At 39.4% G+C, this 21,128-nt stretch overlaps 1 protein-coding gene across 2 annotated transcripts in view; it reads left to right on the top strand.

Annotated features, from left to right (window-relative positions):
* ZFAND3 (zinc finger AN1-type containing 3) overlaps positions 1–21,128 on the top strand; it is a 325,453-nt gene that overhangs the window by 267,061 nt on the left and 37,264 nt on the right. For both annotated transcript variants that reach the window (XM_082847531.1, XM_082847530.1), the window contains exon 4: positions 3,085–3,150. In XM_082847531.1, coding sequence (XP_082703657.1) covers positions 3,085–3,150 — 66 coding nt within the window. The remainder of the gene's footprint in view (positions 1–3,084; positions 3,151–21,128) is intronic.

Here is a 21,128-nt window from a genome sequence, read left to right on the forward strand (position 1 = left end):
CTTCTGTTTGGAAAGAAGAGGAAGAAAAGCCAAAAATGGGAGCAGAATTTACAATGATTTATGAGAACATACTCCTGCCCCCCTCTCAGACATTAGCCAACTCCATTCCTTGATGGAACAGATGCCCTGAGTTTGACCCTTACCATCAACTCTCAAAATTACTTTGTTTGCTGTACCCACATGGGACTCATGTTATATTTTTATTGTTGTGGACTCAAACCTGAAAAGGTTCCCCTTGAGTGGCCCTTAATCTCCTGCATTCATTTTAACAGAGTTGATTTGCAATTAATTGTGTAAGGGTAGATACCTTAATCTCCTGTGGTTACTCCTTTTATTTGAGAGTATAGGAATTTTATATGACAGCACAATTAGTATATAGAATATATGTACAGTGCTCACGTGCATCTGTTCTGGAGTTTAAAGAGTTTCATAGGTTATAGTCTACCAGATCAAATTTAATTCCAAGCTCTCTGTTTATAATATTGTCCAATTATCAAAGCTGGGATATATTATCACTGCCAGTTACTCTTGCTGTCAGTTTGTTTTGGCTCAATTATGGTTCTGTTTGTACTTTACTATAATGTAGTGAATACTTTGGATTGGGTTGTTAGTTTAACAAGCTCTCTGGAGAACACTTTCATGATGATGCATGTTGAGATATGCTAGGTAGCCTTGAAGTTATTTGTGTATTTGCCGAAACCTACAGAAATTCATTCATTAGGAATTTTCAAAAAGATAAAACTTTCAACCTACAAATGAGGTAAAGATTGCATTTGTAAACAGGGGGGTGTTAATTTATGAGTCCCAGCCAAATTTCTTTAGGGGTTTTGATTTAACCAGTTTCTCTCTGCTCTTATAATTTTACTGAATGAATTATTTTACGTCCTTTAAAAAAATATTCTGCTAGTTAAGCTGTTATTGATGCTTGTGTTTTGTGTGGCTCACGATGTTGTGTGAGCTCAGTGATCTTCGCCATATATTGAGCTGGGAGTTCAGTGTTTCCAGAGATTGGAACTAACTGGGCTCTTAATGTACATCGTGCTCAGCTGGTTTAAAAATGTACACTAATCTCTTCCTATGCGCACCCCAGCCTATTGCATCCAAATTTCCAAAGTCAAGATTTGGGAATCTTTTTAAAAATGTACCCTTGAACTTTCTGGATTCCAGAAATGTTCCAGTATTTTTATCTGGTGGTTGTTACACAATTATATATATGTTAAAATCCTTCAAGGTATATACTTAAGATTTGTGCACTTCATTCTAGTACTTCATTCTCTTTATGTTAAACCTCAGTAAAAAAGGGTTTTTAAAAAATGTACATTACTGATTCAATCAAGTGGCTTGCGGTGGTCACTTATTGAACACTATTAAGTGCCCTTTGTCCATACAGTCATGACCCAAGAGTAGATGACAAAGTGAGTCTTGACCCTTGGGTGCATAAAACCTCATGGGAGAGAAAGTGAAGATACATAACATAAGGCTTTATAGTTTATGAAGTCTTTTTGTACAGATGATCTCATTAACACTGTGGCTTATGGGCAATTTTAACTATCCCCATTTTTTTGTTAAAGAAACTAAGGATACTTACCCAGGATTACTCACTAAATAAAGAATAGTTGCAGGACTTAACTACTTATATTCCCAGAAATAAGAATGATTCATTTAACAACAAAAAAACAAAAGACAAAAAAATCACACATGGAAGCAGAAGCTATAACATTTTATGGAGCTACAGAGCCAGTGCCCAGAGGGTTTCGAGGATGTGGGGTCTGTATTAGGTTTTCTTGCAGCTCATTGTCTCTCCACGTTACTTATGTTTATGTCGCCAGTGCCCATTTGGGCCTCCTCTGGAATTTTAGTATGTTAAGCTTTCTCTGGTGAATGTGACATTTGTAGAAAATTTTTCAATTGAAATGCCCTGTTCTTTTGGTCTTTCTAATTTTTAATTTATTCTTGCCTCATTTTCAAATCCTTGAGAAGTATTTCCACGTGATGCTGGCCAGTGTAATCCTTCCTCCTGATTACATTTAGCATTTATTACTTGTTCCATATTCTTTGGCAGTTGATCATTTCGCATCCAGCTCTTTTTTGCTATCATGTATTGTTCTTTGTTTAAGTAAACAAATTTTGTCTTTCTAACAAGATTATAAGCTCCAGAGCATGAGACTAACCTGTGGTGGCACATAGTAGGTATTTGCTACGTGCTCTTTGACATTAACAACACACTTACTTGGTTTTCCTCCCATTTCTCCTCTGTGTCTTTTTTTTTTTTTTTGGCGGTACGTGGGCCTCTCACTGTTGTGGCCTCTTCCGTTGCGGAGCACAGGCTCCGGACGCGCAGGCTCAGCGGCCATGGCTCACGGGCCCAGCCACTCTGCGGCATGTGGGATCTTCCCGGACCGGGGCACGAACCCGTGTCCCCTGCATCGGCAGGCGGACGCTCAACCACTCCGCCACCAGGGAAGCCCCCTTGCATATTCTTGAATTACACCTATCTATCAGATCCCTGGGCCCACAAAGATTGCATGAAGGCTCTCTTGGTATCATATTTTTATAATTAAACTAGATATTCTTCCTTAGTCAGCAGTGCTGTCTTTAAATATTACAGTGATCCTTATTCTGACAAGCTGTTTCTTCTTCAGGGAGTCGCCCCCACTTTAAATAAGGCCAGTTTTGCAATAAATTCAAAAGTAGGGTGACCACTGAGATAAGCCTGAGAAGGAGTATTCCTGCTTATTTCTCTGTGGAAAAACTCATTTCCCCAAACTTACGGGTAATTTACTCTTACCCAGATCAGAATTCTAGTTAATTTTTTTTTCTTTAATGTCTTAACATTATGTGAGACTCGATTATTTTTTATGAAAAGCATGGTATAATGTAGAAAGAATATGGACCTGTAGACTAAATTACTGAACTAAGAATTAACCTACCACTACCATCACCACCTTCATCTTTCCTAATACCCCTCCTTATGCATATTTACAGGTTGATCCCTTCCTTTTTAGATTTCTCTTTATGCAATATAGGAGCTCTGGGTATGTGGAGAATATGTCCTAACTGATGTACCTGCCTTTCTGTTTCCAGGTGGGCCATGCACAGATACAGCTCATGTCTCATTAATCACACCAACCAAAAGATCCTGTGGTACAGGTACGTACATCATTCTTACCTGGATTCATTCTTACCTGAATTATTCACAGGCATTAGCTACTGGTTTTAATGCGGTGTCCTTGCCAGAGTACGCTCTAATTTCTTCCATGATTTGTGAAGTGATGTATTATGTGCTTAGTATTGGGAGTGGGGTGTGAGTAGAGGTCGGAGTGATGCTCTTGGAGGTCAGATTCACTGAGTTAATGCTGGCAGCTAGAACCGAGAAGGTGGACATCAAAATTTACCTACTTCCCCATGTCTGAAGAATGTTATTAAGACCTAAACCATACAGAAAATGCAAATCATTGCCCAGTTTCTAGCATGTGGCTAATTTGTATAAGTCGTGGAACTACTAAAAAAACATTATTTAAATAATGATGGCTGGAGGGTAAAAGAAGTTATAGTACAGATAATCAGGCTAACTGACTAGTATAGTGTCCTAATAGTTTTAGAAAATTATTTCCTTTCATTTGTGCTAAAGCCATGGGGTGTGCTGAAATCATTCTTTTCAGATACATGGAATCCCCAAAAAAACCTTAGTGCATCTGTGACATTTGTATTAAGCATGAAGCCATGAATCTTGTAGCTCTCTAAAGAGCACTCAATGCCCATTGCTCCCTTACTCTGTAGCTTAATTTATTTTCGACAATATTTGCCTTTTTAAGTAATGCTGCCTGCTATTTAGAGTATCTTAAGGATTATATTTGAAAGAGTCAAAATAATTATTTTGTTTTTCTAAAGGTCGCAAAGTATTTTTCATAACTTAAAAAGTCCTTTTAACTCCCCAGCAGAAATAGCACAAACTACTTCTGTGTACGGACTTACACTGAAACCTCAACCCCTTTAAATACTCATAGTTTTGATGTTAACCTCAAACAGGCCTGTCCTTGCACAGTTTCAGAGTAACATCCAGGCATTGAACTCTGAGGAACTTTAATTTTACTCTTTTGTTCCAAATGACCGGTTTTGAGGCAGGGCTGTGTGAGATAGTCCTTACATGCTCCCATCCCACCTGTGCTCAGTACCCAAGCTCCACTGGGTAGTTCCTGATTGAGACAGAAGAGAACTGTGCCCTGGGGTGAGACAGACCGTCCTGCTTAGCCAGAGGGAAGTCCGAGAGCCATCTTCTTACCCACTCCAGCCAGAAGCCTAAAACAACACTCGAGCCCTTTGATTACAGGTCCAGCGCTTTACACACACAGGTTACTTTGGTCTTTCTTTTTTCCTTCCAGTTTTGGCCCTCAGGACAGGGTTTATGGTTAGCACTACTGACATGTTCAGGTATCATCAAGGCGTGAGCCTCGAGCGCATTGAATCGTCCTGAGAGATTTAGGAAAGAGACTTGTGTGCTCAGCTTAGACACTGAAACTAGTAGGAACCCCTCCTGAATATCATGTACTTGTGTCCTTCATCTTCTAGGCAGATCTGTTTCATCCTTTCTGTTCCCATACTATCTTGTGTATTTAAAAATACTAATACCATTTATTGCATGCTTACTACATTACCAGGCACCATTCAGTATACTTTACATACATGCATATTTAATCTTCAGAACAATTCTGCAAGATAGTTATTCCTCTTTTACAGTTAACCAAGACAGGCACTCAGAAATTTAAATATATTTCCTGGGGTAATATTACTAGTAAGTAATAGAGTCAAGACTTGAACACAGATCCTTCAGATCCTAAAGCCTGCTTTTCACTACATCATATTACTGCTTATCATATCATATTTTATCGTAATTATTTATGCTCCTAACCAGACAGTACAAAGCCTATCACTGAATGAAATGTGGAGAAAGAGAAACACAGATTTGGAATTATAGCAGGTAGTGACATAGTTTTTGAAACAATTCTAGAAGTAGGTCTTGTTTCAGATCCTAGCCTAGCCCCTTACAAAATGTGATTTTAAGTAAATATCTCAAAATTTGTTCTTCATCTTTAAAATGAGGTGATAAATCTCATAGCTTGATGTAAGAAAAGAAATGATACATGTAAAGCTTGCATAATAGATCTTCAGTAATGGTAGCTGCTATTATATTGTCTTACCATTAAAGATTATGTGTATAGAGTGGCCAGTCATTAGATAGTGTTGGTAACACATCAATCGGTATTTTAGGCAGAAAGGAGTTAGATTAGAAGTACCAGAATGCATTGCCATGCCTAGTTTCATTAATTGGCTTTATGTTGATCACATTCTTTGTTGCATGTCAGTATTATAGTAGGAACTGAAGGTAATGTTTTAAAGTCTCCTTACATGAAATGATAAGTGGGACATTGAGCTCTCAGTCACACATTTCCAGGCCTTCTTTTAGGTGAATACATCCCTCTTAACTAGAAAAAGATTGAGAGTTTCTGACTTGGAAGGAAATTAATGCAATGTGCAGGTCATCTCCTAGAAAGCCTGAAGGAAAGTTGAGATTTCTCACTGTGGACATTAAAGGTCATCAGGTTCAGCTTGCTGTACTTCTTCTCAAGTAGCCGGTCAGTGGCCCCCTCAGGCTTCTCCAGTTAGCCTGAAATAATGGCCCTGACTCTAGAGGACAGAGCTTCCTGATTTTCAGAGGTAAATTAAATGGTTTGATTTGAGAACCATAAGCTGACTGTCTTTGTCTCCATCTTTCTCTCTGTCCTAAAATCAGCAGGTTGCCCATGGTGGGGATTCTGAACATTTTTCTTATGAATCAACACTTTTTAGTGTTACATTGCTGAAGTGTTTCTGTATTCTTGGTGTCTGGATTGTTCAAGAATAGGACTCATGCCTCTAACACATGCTCTGGTGCTTCTACCTCAAGGGACACAGTGATAGTAGCTCTCCTAGAGATCTTCCAGAGCACAGGGCTTCAGGCACAGCTGATAGTAAATAATTACTTTAACACACCATTGTAAAGCAATTATACTCCAATAAAGATGTTAAAAAAAATTTTACAGTGGTGTCATTTTTTAGGAGCCATAGAGTAAAGCCTTCTGAATTAGATCTTACTGACTCCCTCCCAGCCAATCTATCCACATAAGTTTGGACCTAAAGCAGCCTCCAGCTTAATAATGATGTGTGCTAGAAAAAGGATACTTAGGCTAGAATAAAGTTCTTTAAGTCACCGGTCTCTGAAGAAGGGCATACAAGGTACAGTCTGTGAGGTATGGAGAGAAAATCATAAAAGCTCTTTATCTCAGCCCTTTAAAATTTCTGTTTCGCAGATTAATTTCATAATTATGTATTAGCCCATATGTATAGTTTAAAATCAGCAAATACACATACAAATACATATTAAACGTACATGGCCAAGTGTCTTAGATGGGAGTGTGCACTTAAAAAAAGTTAGTGACCTCTTCAGTACACAGGTCATTTTCTTTTTAGTACTTTGCAAATTAGATCTAAAGGTTAGCATTAGATCCATTATTAATAAGTCAAGGAACGAATGTAGCCTGAGTGGTTGATAAGTGTCTCTATTTGTATCTCAGGTGACTACTGTTTGATCAGAGGGTATTGTAATATAGAGAGGTGGACAGCAGTGCAGAGTGGTGGGTCTGTAGCCATCAAAAGTGAGAGAGGGGAGGGGACCCTTTAAGAAATTGTTCTTTGGTAGCTGTGAGTCTTAAGAAGCAGATTGCAAAAGGCAGCAGTAGTGGCAAATGAAAGATCAGTTCGTGTTTGTGAGCTTGGTGGGAAAGGCTTTTCTTTAGATGCTGGCTTTTAGTCACGTAGCATTAACAGTTAAACTCGGTGATCTTTAGATGGAAAAAAATAATGGCACCTTGATCATTTTGGTATTTAAGAGAGAAAAATTAAGTGCAGGTGTGGCTTTGTAGCGCTCTGGGATATCTACAGTCAGCAAAGACTGCCAAGTCCCAGGTTGCTTTTGGTTAGAATGTGAGAGTTAAAGTATATCACACCTTCAGATTACTAGAGAACACTTACATTTCTTCAAAGAGCTCAGAATGTTTTGCACATGTTCCCTTGTTAATTCTCACAACATTCCTGCCAAGAACACGTATATTGTGAAGGAAAGAGCTCGCTTTCTTGGCAACAAGCTACCAGAAGATTCCCTTTTGTCCTTCATCTTTTCTAACTATCAAGTTATACCTTAAACAAAACTTGTAATCTGAGCTGCAGTCATCTCCTTTAGTCAACTTTTTGCGGAATGTATTTGGATACTTAGGTGAATACCTTCATGAGGTCATATTTTTATGTTTAAAGTGTCTTGTGGGGAAGAGGTTTGTTGCCTTTTCTTAGGATTTCTTATTTAAAGACATGTTATGTAATCTTTTTTTTTTGGTAAGACTTAATTTGTAGAGTTACAGCAAAAGAAATGTTATTTTGTATTTTATTTGTTGGAGCTTGCCATTGATGAACCTTAAAATTTAAGCTGTAATAGGCAGATAGAACCATGCCTTCCTTGTCTTAAATTTCCTTGGAAAATTTAGTCTCCCTCCAGTAGAATCCTTAACAGTGACCAACCCAAGAACCCTTCTTCCAAGTGGGGCATTAACCAGTTCTTAGCTCTAGGCCCTAGGTTGAGTTTATCAAGGTTGACTTTTTAGCACATGAAAAAAAGGAATTTGCTCCTTCCCTAGTTCACCACTCTTATATGCCTTTTTTGTTTGTTTTTTCATTTTATAGTCCTTTCATTTCTGAAGTTAAAATAAGAAAAAAGTTACAGACAGGTTTACAGACTAGGTGGTCCTGTCAACAGACTTTTGCTCCACTATATCGTATATTCACTTTTACTCTTCTTCCAGCAAATATGTTGAGTAAATAATATTCTCTCTGATAGACTTGAAAAATGATGGTTTTAAAATGCTGTGTGTATGTTAAAAATGTGATTATGCTTAGTAGAATAGCAAGTAAAATAACCATTTGTGGGGCCATAAGGGAGCTGTAGTATTGCCTAAGATGAAAGCAGATGGGACTAGAAACTGTCCCATTAAACATCAAGGCAGGTTTTCCCAGAAAGTATTGTCTTTCCACTCTATAAGAAGCATGCTAATTCATTTTAACTGTATATCCCTTGCCTCATCTCTCCTCCCCTCCCCTCTCCTCTTTCTTCTTTTCTTTGCTAAAGCACATGTTTATCCTTTTGGGTCACCTATTTCAGTGTGATAAACCGTGACATGAACTAGATAGCCTGTTATTGTTCATTGTTTCCTTTTTTTCCCCCAAAACCTTTTCTTGACTCACTTCTCTCAGGCAGCCTACTCATGATATTATTGTCTGTTCTTACAAAGACAAGAGTAGGAACTCCTTTTCACCTGGGAGTTCAGAGAAGATTGATGTGCTAAACACTTTCCACATCAGTGTTCAGATGCCAGTTAAAGGGAAATGTCTCATTGTCGATATGTTACCAAGAGGTTTATATAAGATCTTCTAAATTGATCCAGAAGCTAAAGGGTGGTAGTGTTAAATCAGAGGTGGCCCTATAAATCTTAGAAATACCTACAGTTGTGTGTTTTATCTCCTGGTAGATTCAGTATTCATGGAAACAGTGCATTTAATCCCAGAGAGTTGAGTCAGTGACTATAGACTGTATTGGTCAGTATCATACACTGTAGGTAACTCTTCTCAGAAGGACTCTGTGAAGCTTTAAAGGAAGGAAGGTGGCTTTGGGTGTGAGTTCAACTATGTAATTCAGTTCTTTTTTCATTCTTTTTTTTCTGGTCCTTCAGGTATAGCTTTTCCCTCAGGTCTGCAATATCAGCATTTGAGATAGAAAATTAGAAATTTGACCTACTTATGTAATATGCAAGTTCCCGTCAGGAGAATATTAGGGAAGATACAAACCTTTCACTTTTTTATTAGCATTTTTAAAAACATCTTTATTGGAGTATAATTGCTTTACAATGGTGTGTTAGTTTCTGCTTTATAACAAAGTGAATCAGCTATACATATACATATATCTCCATATCTCCTCCCTCTTGCGTCTCCTCCCACCCTCCCTATCCCACCTCTCTAGGTGGTCATTTTTATTAGTATTTAATGTAACCATTGAAGAAAGATCAACATACTAAAACTGTCACGGCAAGGGGAAAAGTATTAAAAGAAAATGGTTTTACCTTGTGCACTCATCTTGAATCCTGGCGTGGGGGACAAATACCAAATATTAGGCAAGACTGCAAAAATTTCTCTAAGCTAGAAGGTGTCATCTTGCTATGTTTAACATAGGAAAAAAGCCACAGGTTATCATGGTATACCACAGTGATTGTTTACTGACAGTGGTTTTTGTCCATTGAGTGGATAACTGGGAAGGGAGATAATCTGCTAAATGCTTTTTCTTGTGGGGTTTTTTTGGGTTTTTTGTTTTGTTTTTTTGGTAAAAAGTTTAATGTGCTTGATTTGTTGCATATATTAAAGAATAGAATGAGGTAGCAAGGCTCATTATAATAAGATGATTCGATACTCAATATGTAAATAATATCAGGTAAGTTTAAAAGCACCTCACACGATGTATAGATTTCAGAAAAGTTTAAGGAAAGCTTACTGTTTTTCATTTGTACCCCTAAATGAGAGTTAGGCCCCATTGCCACCAATTCCTGTGTTTGTGTTACAGGCCAGCTAGACTTGTATGTGTAAGTTTGCTGAACTTGAAGTCAGAGGCTTGTTTCAGAGGCCTTGGTTGAGTTTTAACTTGTGAAAAGCAGTGGCTCCCCCTCTGAGAAAAGGCTGATACAAGTGAATATCAAGCCAGGGTGCCAGTCTTGTCAGGGGAATTTTTGCACTTGAAGGATAAAAATGCACTCCAGTATAAAGAGAAAAAGGAAGTGTGATGAGCTTTGTTGCTATTGTGTGTGTGTGTGTGTGTGTGTGTGTGTGTGTGTCCGTCCTAGGCTTTGGTGTTGAGCTGCTTGTGGTCCACGTGCTTTGTGCAAATTCAGGTTGCTTGGATCCTTGAATGCAGTTACAACTGTTTTTTTGCCTTTATGGTCATTTATTTTATCATAGCTTGCACTCTTACCAAGGAGAAAAGCCCTGAACTTCCATTAATTAGTTGTTCTATTGCTCCACTGGGGCAAAACGCCTGAGCCAACACTATTTAAAAAGGATATCAAGGGAATTTAATACCCCTCTCCTCCTTTGAAACTTTTGGACTTTTTGGGGGGTGGATTTGGGGGCGTGCCTTTCAGGTTCTGCTCCATAGCACTTGTGTGCCTGCTGGAGGGCAGCGTGTTAGAAATGTGGCTTTCCTGAAGCAGTCTTAACCAGGAGCGGGATAGAACAACCACAGAGCTGCATTATAAATCATCCGAGCCTCACAATGATACTGCCCATTAAGGAGACTTTTTTTTTTCTGCCCTCCTCAGTTCCTGGCTGTACTAATAGAACAGCACATCAGGCAAGGCTGTAAATAAAAGTTATTACCTAATAGGTGTGTGCTGAAGTGGAACGGACGGAGCTGAGGCATGGAGCCCTTATTACTGCTCATCAGCAATTATAAACAGGATAAAGTGTCTGGGACTTGCGCTGATGCAGTGAGGGCTAATAGAGGCTGGGAATGACACTAGGCTGTGATAGGATGATGTATGCTGATGGGTTTTTACTGCCTCATCGTGCTGCTTGCTTCCAAGACAAGTTGTGTTATCCATTTTCCTGCTTGCTCATCTATCTGCAGAGGCATCCCATTGCCTCTCCTGCCAGCAGGTGGGCTGGCATTTATTCCTCATACCTGTGTCTGCTTCTAAGGCACCCCCGTTGAGAAGAGTTTCAGAAATATTTCATAATCATGGCCAATTAAAGCCGTGATCTTATTGTATTGCCTGCTGTTGTGGTTATAGATCACACCTTCAGAAGTGGTTGCTTACATGGAATATAGGACAACTGGAGACACTGTAGTTAGTCAGCCAGTCTAGTACTTTATTAAAAAACTACTGTGACAAAGTCCTGTAGTAGATTCTGTAGGAACATGCAAAAGAAGTGATAAACATGCATCTTGCCCCTGGGAGCTTATACCATAAAGAGACAGAATAAGTACAGAAACATAAATACAACTAATTCCAGCTTTAGAGAGCAAGAAATGTAACTAATGTTTATTTTTAAAAGTGAGGACGGGGGGGCTTCCCTGGTGGCGCAGTGGTTGAGAGTCCGCCTGCCGATGCAGGGGACACCGGTTCGTGCCCTGGTCTGGGAAGATCCCACATGCCGCGGAGCAGCTGGGCCCGTGAACCATGGCCGCTGAGCCTGTGCGTCTGGAGCCTGTGCTCCGCAACGGGAGAGGCCACAACAGTGAGAGGCCCACGTACCGCAAAAAAAAAAAAAAAAAAAGACAGGGAGGATAAATTATGCTAATTATTAAGAGAAAATATACAAATGTGTTTTTTTTTTTTTCTTTTAAAGAATTATCTCCTTGGTGAAATGCTTAGAATTTAGTGCCTTAGTACAAGGGTTAGGGTTAGAGTTAGAGTTAGGGTTAGTGTTAGACTAACCTAAAGTGATAGAGGGCTACTGGAATGTGGAGGGAAAGTCTAGCAGTGGGGATTATGTTTTCCACTGAACAGAAAACTGCAGATAAACAACCTGGCAGTGCTTTTGAGTAGCAGATAAGCACCTAATACTTGGGAAAATTGAGATACAGCTCTGTTGAACTTTGATCACTCAACTTCACTAAATCACAGTGATTAGACCTTTGCGATAGGAGAAATCTTTGCAGAGCCGCAGAGGAATGCTTTTAAAAGGGTTTACCAGTTTGATCCCCGGAGTTTATGAGCATTCTGGGGTTGCTGTTTGTCACTGGTGCCTTTAAGTGAATACACCTCTTTATGCAGTACCTTCAAAACTAATCTGCCAGGAGACCTCCTGCTGTTAGAGAAATTGTCATTTTTCTATAGAGTTCTTTGATGCCTTAAATTATTTTTAAAAAGCCTGATAGATTATAATCTCAATATTACAAACCAGATAAACCAAGAATTAATGTGACAGGAGTCCTTCATTGTGTAAAATGTCTGGCCACTGGGTTATATGGATAGGTTTTTTTCCTTGTGCAAATTAATATTTGACTTACCAAAGAACCAGTTCATTCAGAGTGCTCTGAATGAAGAAGAACCAGTTCATTCAGAGCTCTGAATGAAGAAGAACCAGTTCATTCAGAGCTCTGAATGAAGAAGAACCAGTTCATTCAGAGTGGTAGTGGCCAGTGGAATGGAGGAATAAAGATAACTGAGAAAAATGTTTTAAAATAATAATAACAGGATTTGATGACTGATTAGAGTTGGCTGAAGAAAGCATGCAAAGTTTATAAACTTGGGGAACTGAGGGAAGAAAGATGTGACTGATGGCAGGGAGGGAATGGGAAGAAAAACTCGTTGAATGTATTTTCAGTTTTGTTTTTTTTTTTGCGGTACGCGGGCCTCTCACTGCTGTGACCTCTCCCGCCGCAGAGCACAGGCTCCGGACGCGCAGGCCCAGCAGCCACGGCTCACGGACCCAGCTGCTCCGTGGCATGTGGGATCCTCCCAGACCGCGGCACGAACCCGCGTCCCCTGCATCGGCAGACAGACTCCCAACCACTGCGCCACTAGGGAAGCCCTGTATTTTCAGTTTTTGATGAGCTAAATTGTACATTGTTGTAGATTGTCCTGTAGAAAGTTAAAAATATAGACCTAGTTTGGGAATCATCGATCTTGAAGCAGTGATGAAAGGTGTGCAAGTGGGTAAGGGAATGAATACAGAAGAACAAGGGGCTAAGGGTTGTACTTAGGGGGCTGGGAAAGAGAAGAGGAGCCAGTCAGTTAAGGAAGCTAAAGAAGGGAGAAAACTTCATACAGCATCATGAAAGATTTATGAGAAGAGCGGTCAGGAAATATGAGGACTAAGGAAAGCTGTTGTCTATGGGTAGCAGAAGATCATTGGAAAACCTGAAAGAAGTTAGTGTCATAGTCATATGGTGGGAAACCAAAGCCTGATGGGAGGTCATTAAAGAGGTATTTGATAACAAGGAAATAAAGGCAGCAGAGAAGTCATTCAGTTAAGGAGTTAGTTGGGCCATTAAAAACCAATAAATAGTGATGGTTGGAGGGAGAATCAGGATCAGGCATTTCTTGATGCAGAGGTGGTTAAGATAGGGAAATATTTTACCCTTGTTAAGATACAAAGGGAAAGTACAAAAAGGAGGGAAAGAAGTGGAGAATATTAGAGGAGGAATAGAAAAGGTGCACAAGCAAGATTCTTTAGAAGCAGAAACCCAGAAGCATTAGTTTCCTCCTAGAGTATAAGCGAAGAGATACAGATATAGATAAATAGGTTTTCTCTTTTAATATATAGACAGTTAGCTGAGACAAGATGCACTACGGAGTTCATCCTTGAAGGTCATCATTTTCTGAATAAATAGATCATACAGCTATCAGCAGCAGAGAACTGAGAGAACTACTGTGGACTGAGGGAGGAAAATAGGATTTCTAAATAGTAGCTAATCCAAACTGTCATTAAATAGTTTAAATTTATATTGGGCCAAAGTGAGACTTTCTCTGGCTACTATATTTAACCCAGAAGAAAAGCATGAAGAGAGAATAAGTGGTACTCATTTCTTTTTTTAATTATATGTTTTCATTTTTACAGAAGTAACACATGGTAGCACATCATAACCCAGAATAGTTTATAAGAGAAAGATAATGTAGAGATGGTCCCACCCCACAAAACTGAACAGCATCTCTCTCGACAGTTTTTGTTTTAGTAGTTTCACTCTTTACGTTATCTTTTTACTAACTGTGAAAGAAAGAAAAAATGCTTATATTCGTGCTTTTTGAGATGTCAACTGGTTTGAAACACGAAGATTTAGCTCACACAGTTCCTCATCCCAGCATTTGAAATGTATGTTATTTGTTTTCATCCTTTTCTTTCTTAATCCATCAATTTTCAGCACCATCTCTTAACGAGGATATTAGTACCTGTGATAAGAGTTACTACCTTATCATACCTCCTGTCAGCTACACTTATACTTTTTATATTATCACAGTTGTTAACTATTTATTTTTGGCCTATAGCCACAAGCAAATCTTCCTTGTTATGTCCATAGGTTGTTTTTTTAAATTGAAAGCCAATAAATGACATTTATATTATTATGACTGTAAATGTTGTTCCCTGCCAGGAGGCCAAGTTATATGATAGGAATAAATTGCTTTTTCTGTGGGTCTAATGTCACAGTTCCTGGGCCTGTAAGGAGAATGTTCTTACGTCAAAGCCAAATCAGATTTTGTTATTGTCATATTCCATCAGTTGCTCAAAAATCATGCCACATTTTAGTTTGCTTTATATTTGGATCGTAATTTTTTTAATACAGTTTTTTTTTTCTTGGAACTTACACTTGCCTTTCTTTTTTTCTAATCTGTATTTATACCTTTCACTCAAGACCTCCCTCCTGGAGCCCACCATCTTTCTGCCTCAATCTAGACTAGATGTTTTATAAGCCTATTTTGTCACCTCAGAATTTCCCTTTACTGTTCTCTTTTATTCCCTCATTTTTTGAAATACAACGCCGAAGTAAGTTCCTAAGAGAAAGAGTGTTGGGATTCTTGCATATCTGAAAATGTCTCTTCTGTCCCCAGCTTGATGGAAAGTTTGATTAAGTATAGATTCTTGGATAAAATCATTGCTCCGTTGTCTTCTAACATTTCATGTTATTGCTGAGAAGTCAGATGACACTGATGCTAAGTAGTATAGCTAGGATTTTTCCACCTCGAGAACTGTTAGGATCATGTTTTTATTCTTGGTGTTCCAAAATTTGTAGTAAGTATCTGCTGGTCATCCTTTTTTTTCCCCATTCAAGATGCTGGAGACTTGCTAGGCCCTAAGATCTGAAGACTGACGTACTCCTTCATGGAGCTGCAGACTGTCTTTGATATTCCCCAACCCAATGGTTCTCTTCTCTTCTGGGACTCATAATACAGATGTTGGACCTGCTAGATTGGTGATCTTAACCTCCTTTCTTATAGTCTCCATCTCCTCTCTGTGTTCTGGGTGATTCTGTTGACTTTATCTCAGTTTTTCTTTTGATTGCATTTCAACAATCAAGCTTTCAGTGCGCTTGCTCTGCTTCTCTGAAGGTTTTTTTTTCATAGTATCCTATTCTTGCTTATGGATATAATAAGAATTACTATCATATAGTAATATCTTCTTTTTTTAAGCCCTGTCTGTCTGTCTGTCTCTCTCTCTGTCTCTCTGTCTGTTGTGGCTGCGCTGCACCATGTGGCATGTGGGATCTTAGTTCCCCAACCAGGGATCGAACCTGAGCCCCCTGCGGTGGAGGCGCGGAGTCTTAACCACTGGACTGCCAGGGAATTCCCATATAGTAATATCTTCTGACTGTATTAATTAGTGGTTAGACTTGTGCCCTTCTGTTTGCTGAGTTCTCTGTGATTGCTTTGAGGCCAATTTTCCTATTTATCTTTGTCTTTTACTTCATGCTTCAGGTTCTCCTCATTTGCCTGGTGAAACTTGGTTTTCTGTTGACTTTATGTGTGTATATATATATATATATACTTATTTTTGGCTGCGTTGGGTCTTTGTTGCTGTGCGCGGGCTTTCTCTAGTTGTGGTGAGTGGGGGCTACTCTTCATTGTGGTGCGGTGGCTTCTCTTGTTGGGAGCACGGGCTCTAGGCATGCGGGCTTCAGTAGTTGTGGCTCACGGGCTCTAGAGCGCAAGCTCAGTAGTTGTGGCGCACGGGCTTAGTTGGTCTGCAGCATGTGGGATCTTCCTGGACCAGGGCTTGAACCTGTGTCCCCTGCATTGGCAGGCAGATTCTCAACCACTGTGCCACCAGGGAAATCCCTCTGTTGACTTTTAAGAGAAAAGGCCTAGATGGGTGGGCAGGGTTTCTACCATGCCTGTTTCTTGAATGGGAATTTTTACTGGGGCTCTGTGTGGAATGGAGTGGGGACGAGGTGTTAGCTGGCAGGGTCGTTGTGAGGAAGTTAAGAACCTGATGGAGGAGGAAGACTGGACTTTGAGGAACCATAGAAATGGCTTTGCCTAGGCAGGTCATTCAGTTTCTCTAGACAGGAGCTGTCCAGATTTCTGCCAGGTAAATATGGCCTGCTGCCAAAACCAGTATAGTTGTTTTACAAAAAAGAAAGAAAGAAACAAAAGTGTTTTCAGTGCATCCCCTGCTTTCTGCCCTGCTTCTCATTCTGCTTCTCTTAAGACTTTTCCTTTGTACGCAGCAGCTACCACCTCTGCAGTCACCAAGTTTCAGCCTTAACCCACTCCCGTTGCTACCACCGTCTAGAGATTTGTTTAAAATCTCTTGCTGATTATGTTAAACACACAATTATATTTATTGCAGTGGGTTCATTCTTGTTATTTTTGTGCTTTTATTTCAGTTGGGTCTGGGGGTTGGGATCAGAGGAAAATGTGTTTAATCCTCTTGAACTAAAAGTTATCTGGGACAAAGTCAGGATTGTGCTTCCTGATTTAATCATCGGTGGAAGACAGAAGGAAAGGGTAGCCTCAGTAGTATGTGGTTCTTTGGAAATCTAGGGGATAGGATTGTACCCAAGGTAAAGCCCCTAATCCTGAAGGGAAGGGAGATATACGTGTTCATGGTTGAGAATGGGGGCCTCTAGAGGCAGACCACCTGGGTTCACATTCCAGTGCCCCCTTTTACCAACCATATAACTGGAAGAATAATTGTACCTCTCTATGAGCGTTGATTTTCTCTTCTGTAAAATAACAGACCCAGCTATTGAGTTGTTGAGGGAAATGAAATAATCTATTTAAAGTACGGAGTGCCTGATAAATGCTCAGTAGGTAATCGAGACATGGACAGAATGTACCTGATGGTCTGAATGAAAGGAAGGTAAAGAGGAGTTTGAGGGAGTGTGGAGGAAAGTGAGAAAGAACTCACATAACTCACATGATCTGGTTGGAAAAAGAGGTGGAATCAGAAATTGGTAATGAGGGCCCGAGGCCAAGCAGATTGGCAAGTGCAGACCTGGAAAGGAAGAAGTGAAGGATAGTGGAGTCAGGGGCAGTTAGCAGCCCTGTTTGAACAGATGAGGGTGGTAATGACAGAAAGCCCAGAAAACCCCTTCTTAAGAAAACTGGGCATCAGAACGGGTAAATCAAACTTCTTTTTTGTTTCTAGGCCTTGTTTTAAAAGTAAAATTTTACTGTATGTATTGGTATAAAGTAATTCTTACAGAAATTTCACAACCTTACTTTCCAAAAAAAACCAATAAATACTCTTATTTTCTGAGCTCTTCTCTAAGTTTTTATACATGTAATTGAAAACTCCTTCTTTCTGAGGCAAATCACAATTTAGGAGCCGCAGAGGGCTGATAGTTTTCTTGTAGTTAAAATCTTGATAAAAAGACTGGCTGTGGGCTTCCCTGGTGGCGCAGTGGTTGAGAGTCCGCCTGCTGATGCAGGGGATACGGGTTCGTGCCCCAGTCCGGGAAGATCCCACATGCCGCTGAGCGGCTGGGCCCGTGAGCCATGGCCACTGAGCCTGTGTGTCCGGAGCCTGTGCATCTGGAGCCTGTGCTCTGCAATGGGAGAGGCCACAACAGTGAGAAGCCCGCGTACTGCAAAAAAATAAATAAAAAAGACTGGCTGTTGCATCTTAACAACATGAGAGAACTTTAGCCAATAAATTTACTTCTTTATGATTAAAAATCAGACAGTTTAACCTCGGAAACATTCCTGTCATGGGAGACTTCATATTGTGATTAGTTATCTGAACAGCCAAGTGCCTCTGTGGGCTCAGTTAACCAGCCTCCCACTACATATGTACAATTATTTTTAGTGCATACACACACTCTGCTATAAAAGCTTATTTGGCCCTATGCGCCCTGCCGTTCTGAATTCTCTGTTTCATTACCAGTATCCACCCACAGAGTTTCAGAAAGCCATTCCCAAATAGCAGAACCACAACTCAGAATTTTAAATAAACCACATCTCTATTAGCTTAATGGACGGAGGAATTAGTTACATGCTATGCATTTCCCACATCCATCCACCCTTTCAAAACTTATTAAAAATGTATACATATATAAGCAAGAAAACAGGGCATTTAACTCAGATTAGCTTTTCTGTTACTTTAGCAAGGGATAAAGAAAGAATACAGGAGACAATCTTTAAGATTTTTACCTTGAATGTGGGCCAGACTTTACTTGCAAAAAAAGTATTTTGGGCACTGCTTCTTTGTTTCTAGAGAAAGTTGAAGAACTCTTCTCCAAAGATGTTATTACATTACAGCTTGAATTATGTGTTCAAATATACAGGGTCGCTTTTAAAAGAAAGTTGTGCTGGGGTGGGGGCGGTCGGGTGGTTGTGTAGTACTGATTTGAAGGCGAAGTGTTAGCTGCAGCAGTCTGTTTTCCAGCTTGGCATTAACTGATAGTTCCTGTAACTGACAAGGGTTCAGAACTACTTTTTCTTTGGCTTCCTGTTGATAAATCCATTTCTAAAAGATTAAAATCACATCTTAAGGTCTTGGTCATCATCCTTCCTGGAACAGCTGTTGCAGTAATTGATACAATTTAAAATGGATCCTTATTGGAATTGGAGGAAGTATAGACTAAGAGAGTGACAGGTACAAGTCTGTGACTAATCATTAAAGTGTACTTACAGATAAGTGTTGACTTAACTACAAACCTGGAGAAGCATGAGCTTTGACCTTACTGTTGATTACCTGCTACAATTGTTTGGTCATGCACTTTCCCATCAGACCTAAGCAGTATCAACATTTCTGGGAAGGAATTCAGCAGGCACTCTAGCCAGTCATCTCTAAGTATGAAGAAAGCTGCCTTAAGAAAAGACAGTATGGCTACTCTGGGATATAGTGGTTGTTGCTTTTTTTAACAGTTTCGGACTTACAGAAATTTTACGAGAAGATAATTCTCAGGAACTCCCCCACCCAGATTCCCCAAATGTTAACATTTTACCACATTGACTTTCTTTATTCTCCTCTCTATTCACCCCCCTCTGTGCATGCCCGCGCGCGCGCGCATGTGTGTGTGTGTGTGTGTGTGTTATAGCCACAGCTCTAACCACTTCAGTAATTACCTTTTTATACTAAAACTTCAGTGTGTAATTCTTAAAATCAAGGTATTGTCTCATATAGCTACAGTACAGTTTTCAAAGTTGGGAAGTTAACACTGATAAAATAATAGTTGATTTTTTTTTAGTATGGTTCATAGTGTGGACATCTTGATAAATCATAATTCTGTAAGTGAAGAGTGTTGAGCAAAGTTGGTTGAATTGAGGTTGAAATGCTAGATGCTTGTTCCTCTCATGTTTCAAATATGGACTAAAGATAAATCTTCATAATAATTTTATGTAGAGTTTCTCGCCTCTGATTTTCCAGTGGCTCATTTTACAAATGGTGTTATTTCGCTTTCCTTCATAAGCCATTTTCTTAAGGCAGCTTTCTTCAACCCCCTACACACTTGGTAGTATCTACATCAACACTGATACACCCCTGAGTAATGAAAGCCTACTCATTTGGGGGCAGTGGGAGGGGCCGGGACAAGGCTTTCACTGGGCACTCTTTATCATCATGTTAAGTTCTAACTTTAGGTTCATTTAGCCTCACATCGGAAAGAGTTAAAATGAGGCACAGATGTGTTTATTTATAAGCTTAAGGATTTACCCTGGGAGTAATGAGTCAAAAGACTAAATCTTGGGTGGAAGAAACTAAGTGATAGGTAGAGAGAGGAACTGAATTAAGTTGATGCTAAATTAGAAACAAAAATAGTTTAAAAACAAATCAGCTATTTTAGCATCTACTTAGTTATGCATTCAAGCTGATTTTTTTAAAAATAGCAAAATGTAAATGTTCAAACATTTCCCCCCACCTTACATTAAATCTGGAGCACAGCCCACAGGTGACAATCTCTCATTGCAAGATTACCGTCATTAGGAACTTGTCCTCTGTTATAGAGATATTCTTTTTCATTATTATTTTGTTGTTGAGTACCAGTGGAGTACTAAACGCGGCCGATTTTGTTCCTGCCCCTAGAGGCTTGCATTTATAAGTCAGGCAGACAAAACAATTATAAGCTTCATAGGGGTGAGATGATTTGTGTGGGAATATTTGACTTTTCGTCTGTATGTTTTTAACAAAAAGTCAGAATTAATGTCTCATTCTTCTTTACCCATGTCCTCACCCTACCCCCATACTCTTGTTTTCCATAAAGGACACCTATTTTTCAGTCGTCCTGGCAAAAAGACCCAGGGTCAAATCAGATTAACCCTTGGGCAAGTCATTGGCTTTGGAGACCAAGATATGAGGGTACAACATTATTTGAAGGCTTCTGGCCTGTTCCTTCCTCCTGGCTTCTTTAAATATGTCACCAGTAGGAAGAAGTGACTATAGTCACAAGTACTGCCCAGCTGCTCAAAACAGTTGTATAGTTTTGTAAGGCATAATTTGAAAAATCTAGGTTTCATGTAACTACAAAGTAGACTTATTACATACTTTTTAGTCAGTGTAGCGTCTAAATGAATGAGTGTTCTAAGAAACTAAATGAAAATAGTATTGCCTGCCTTAGACCCAGTTAATATGAAAATAAGTCTGGTTATATAGATACTTCATGGAGTCTCTCAAATTTCCCTTTCTTTGGGTAAATGAAAGTAAAGCGTGGCTGATCTTATTAGTTTTCTGGAAATACTGGAAAAGGTAGTAGAACAGAAGTTCAAGACCAGTCTTAGCACTGAGAGTCTTGGAATCCTTGTGGTCATAGAGCGTGTTTTGTGGTCACCGAACACGAAGGCGTGTGGCCTTTGAGAAGTACGTATTTCTCTTGGATTTCTTCATCTTGCTCTCTCTTTGTTTGTCTCACCTCAGTAGTGATACTACCTTATTCTGTACGCTACTGATGCTATGAATGTAATATTTTTAAAAATCAATGAATTGTAATGTTGTTGAACTGTAAAATACCCAAACAGGTTATAAAAAGGAAAGATTATCTATTGAGGGTAATTTTTCAGTTACAATGAGTAACTGAAAAATCTATGGGGAAAGTAATATGGTTTAGTTGGGCGGGCAGGACA

This window comes from Leucopleurus acutus, assembly GCF_964270905.1.
Source record: "Leucopleurus acutus genome assembly, chromosome: 10".
NCBI classification, from domain to species: Eukaryota; Metazoa; Chordata; class Mammalia; order Artiodactyla; family Delphinidae; genus Leucopleurus; species Leucopleurus acutus.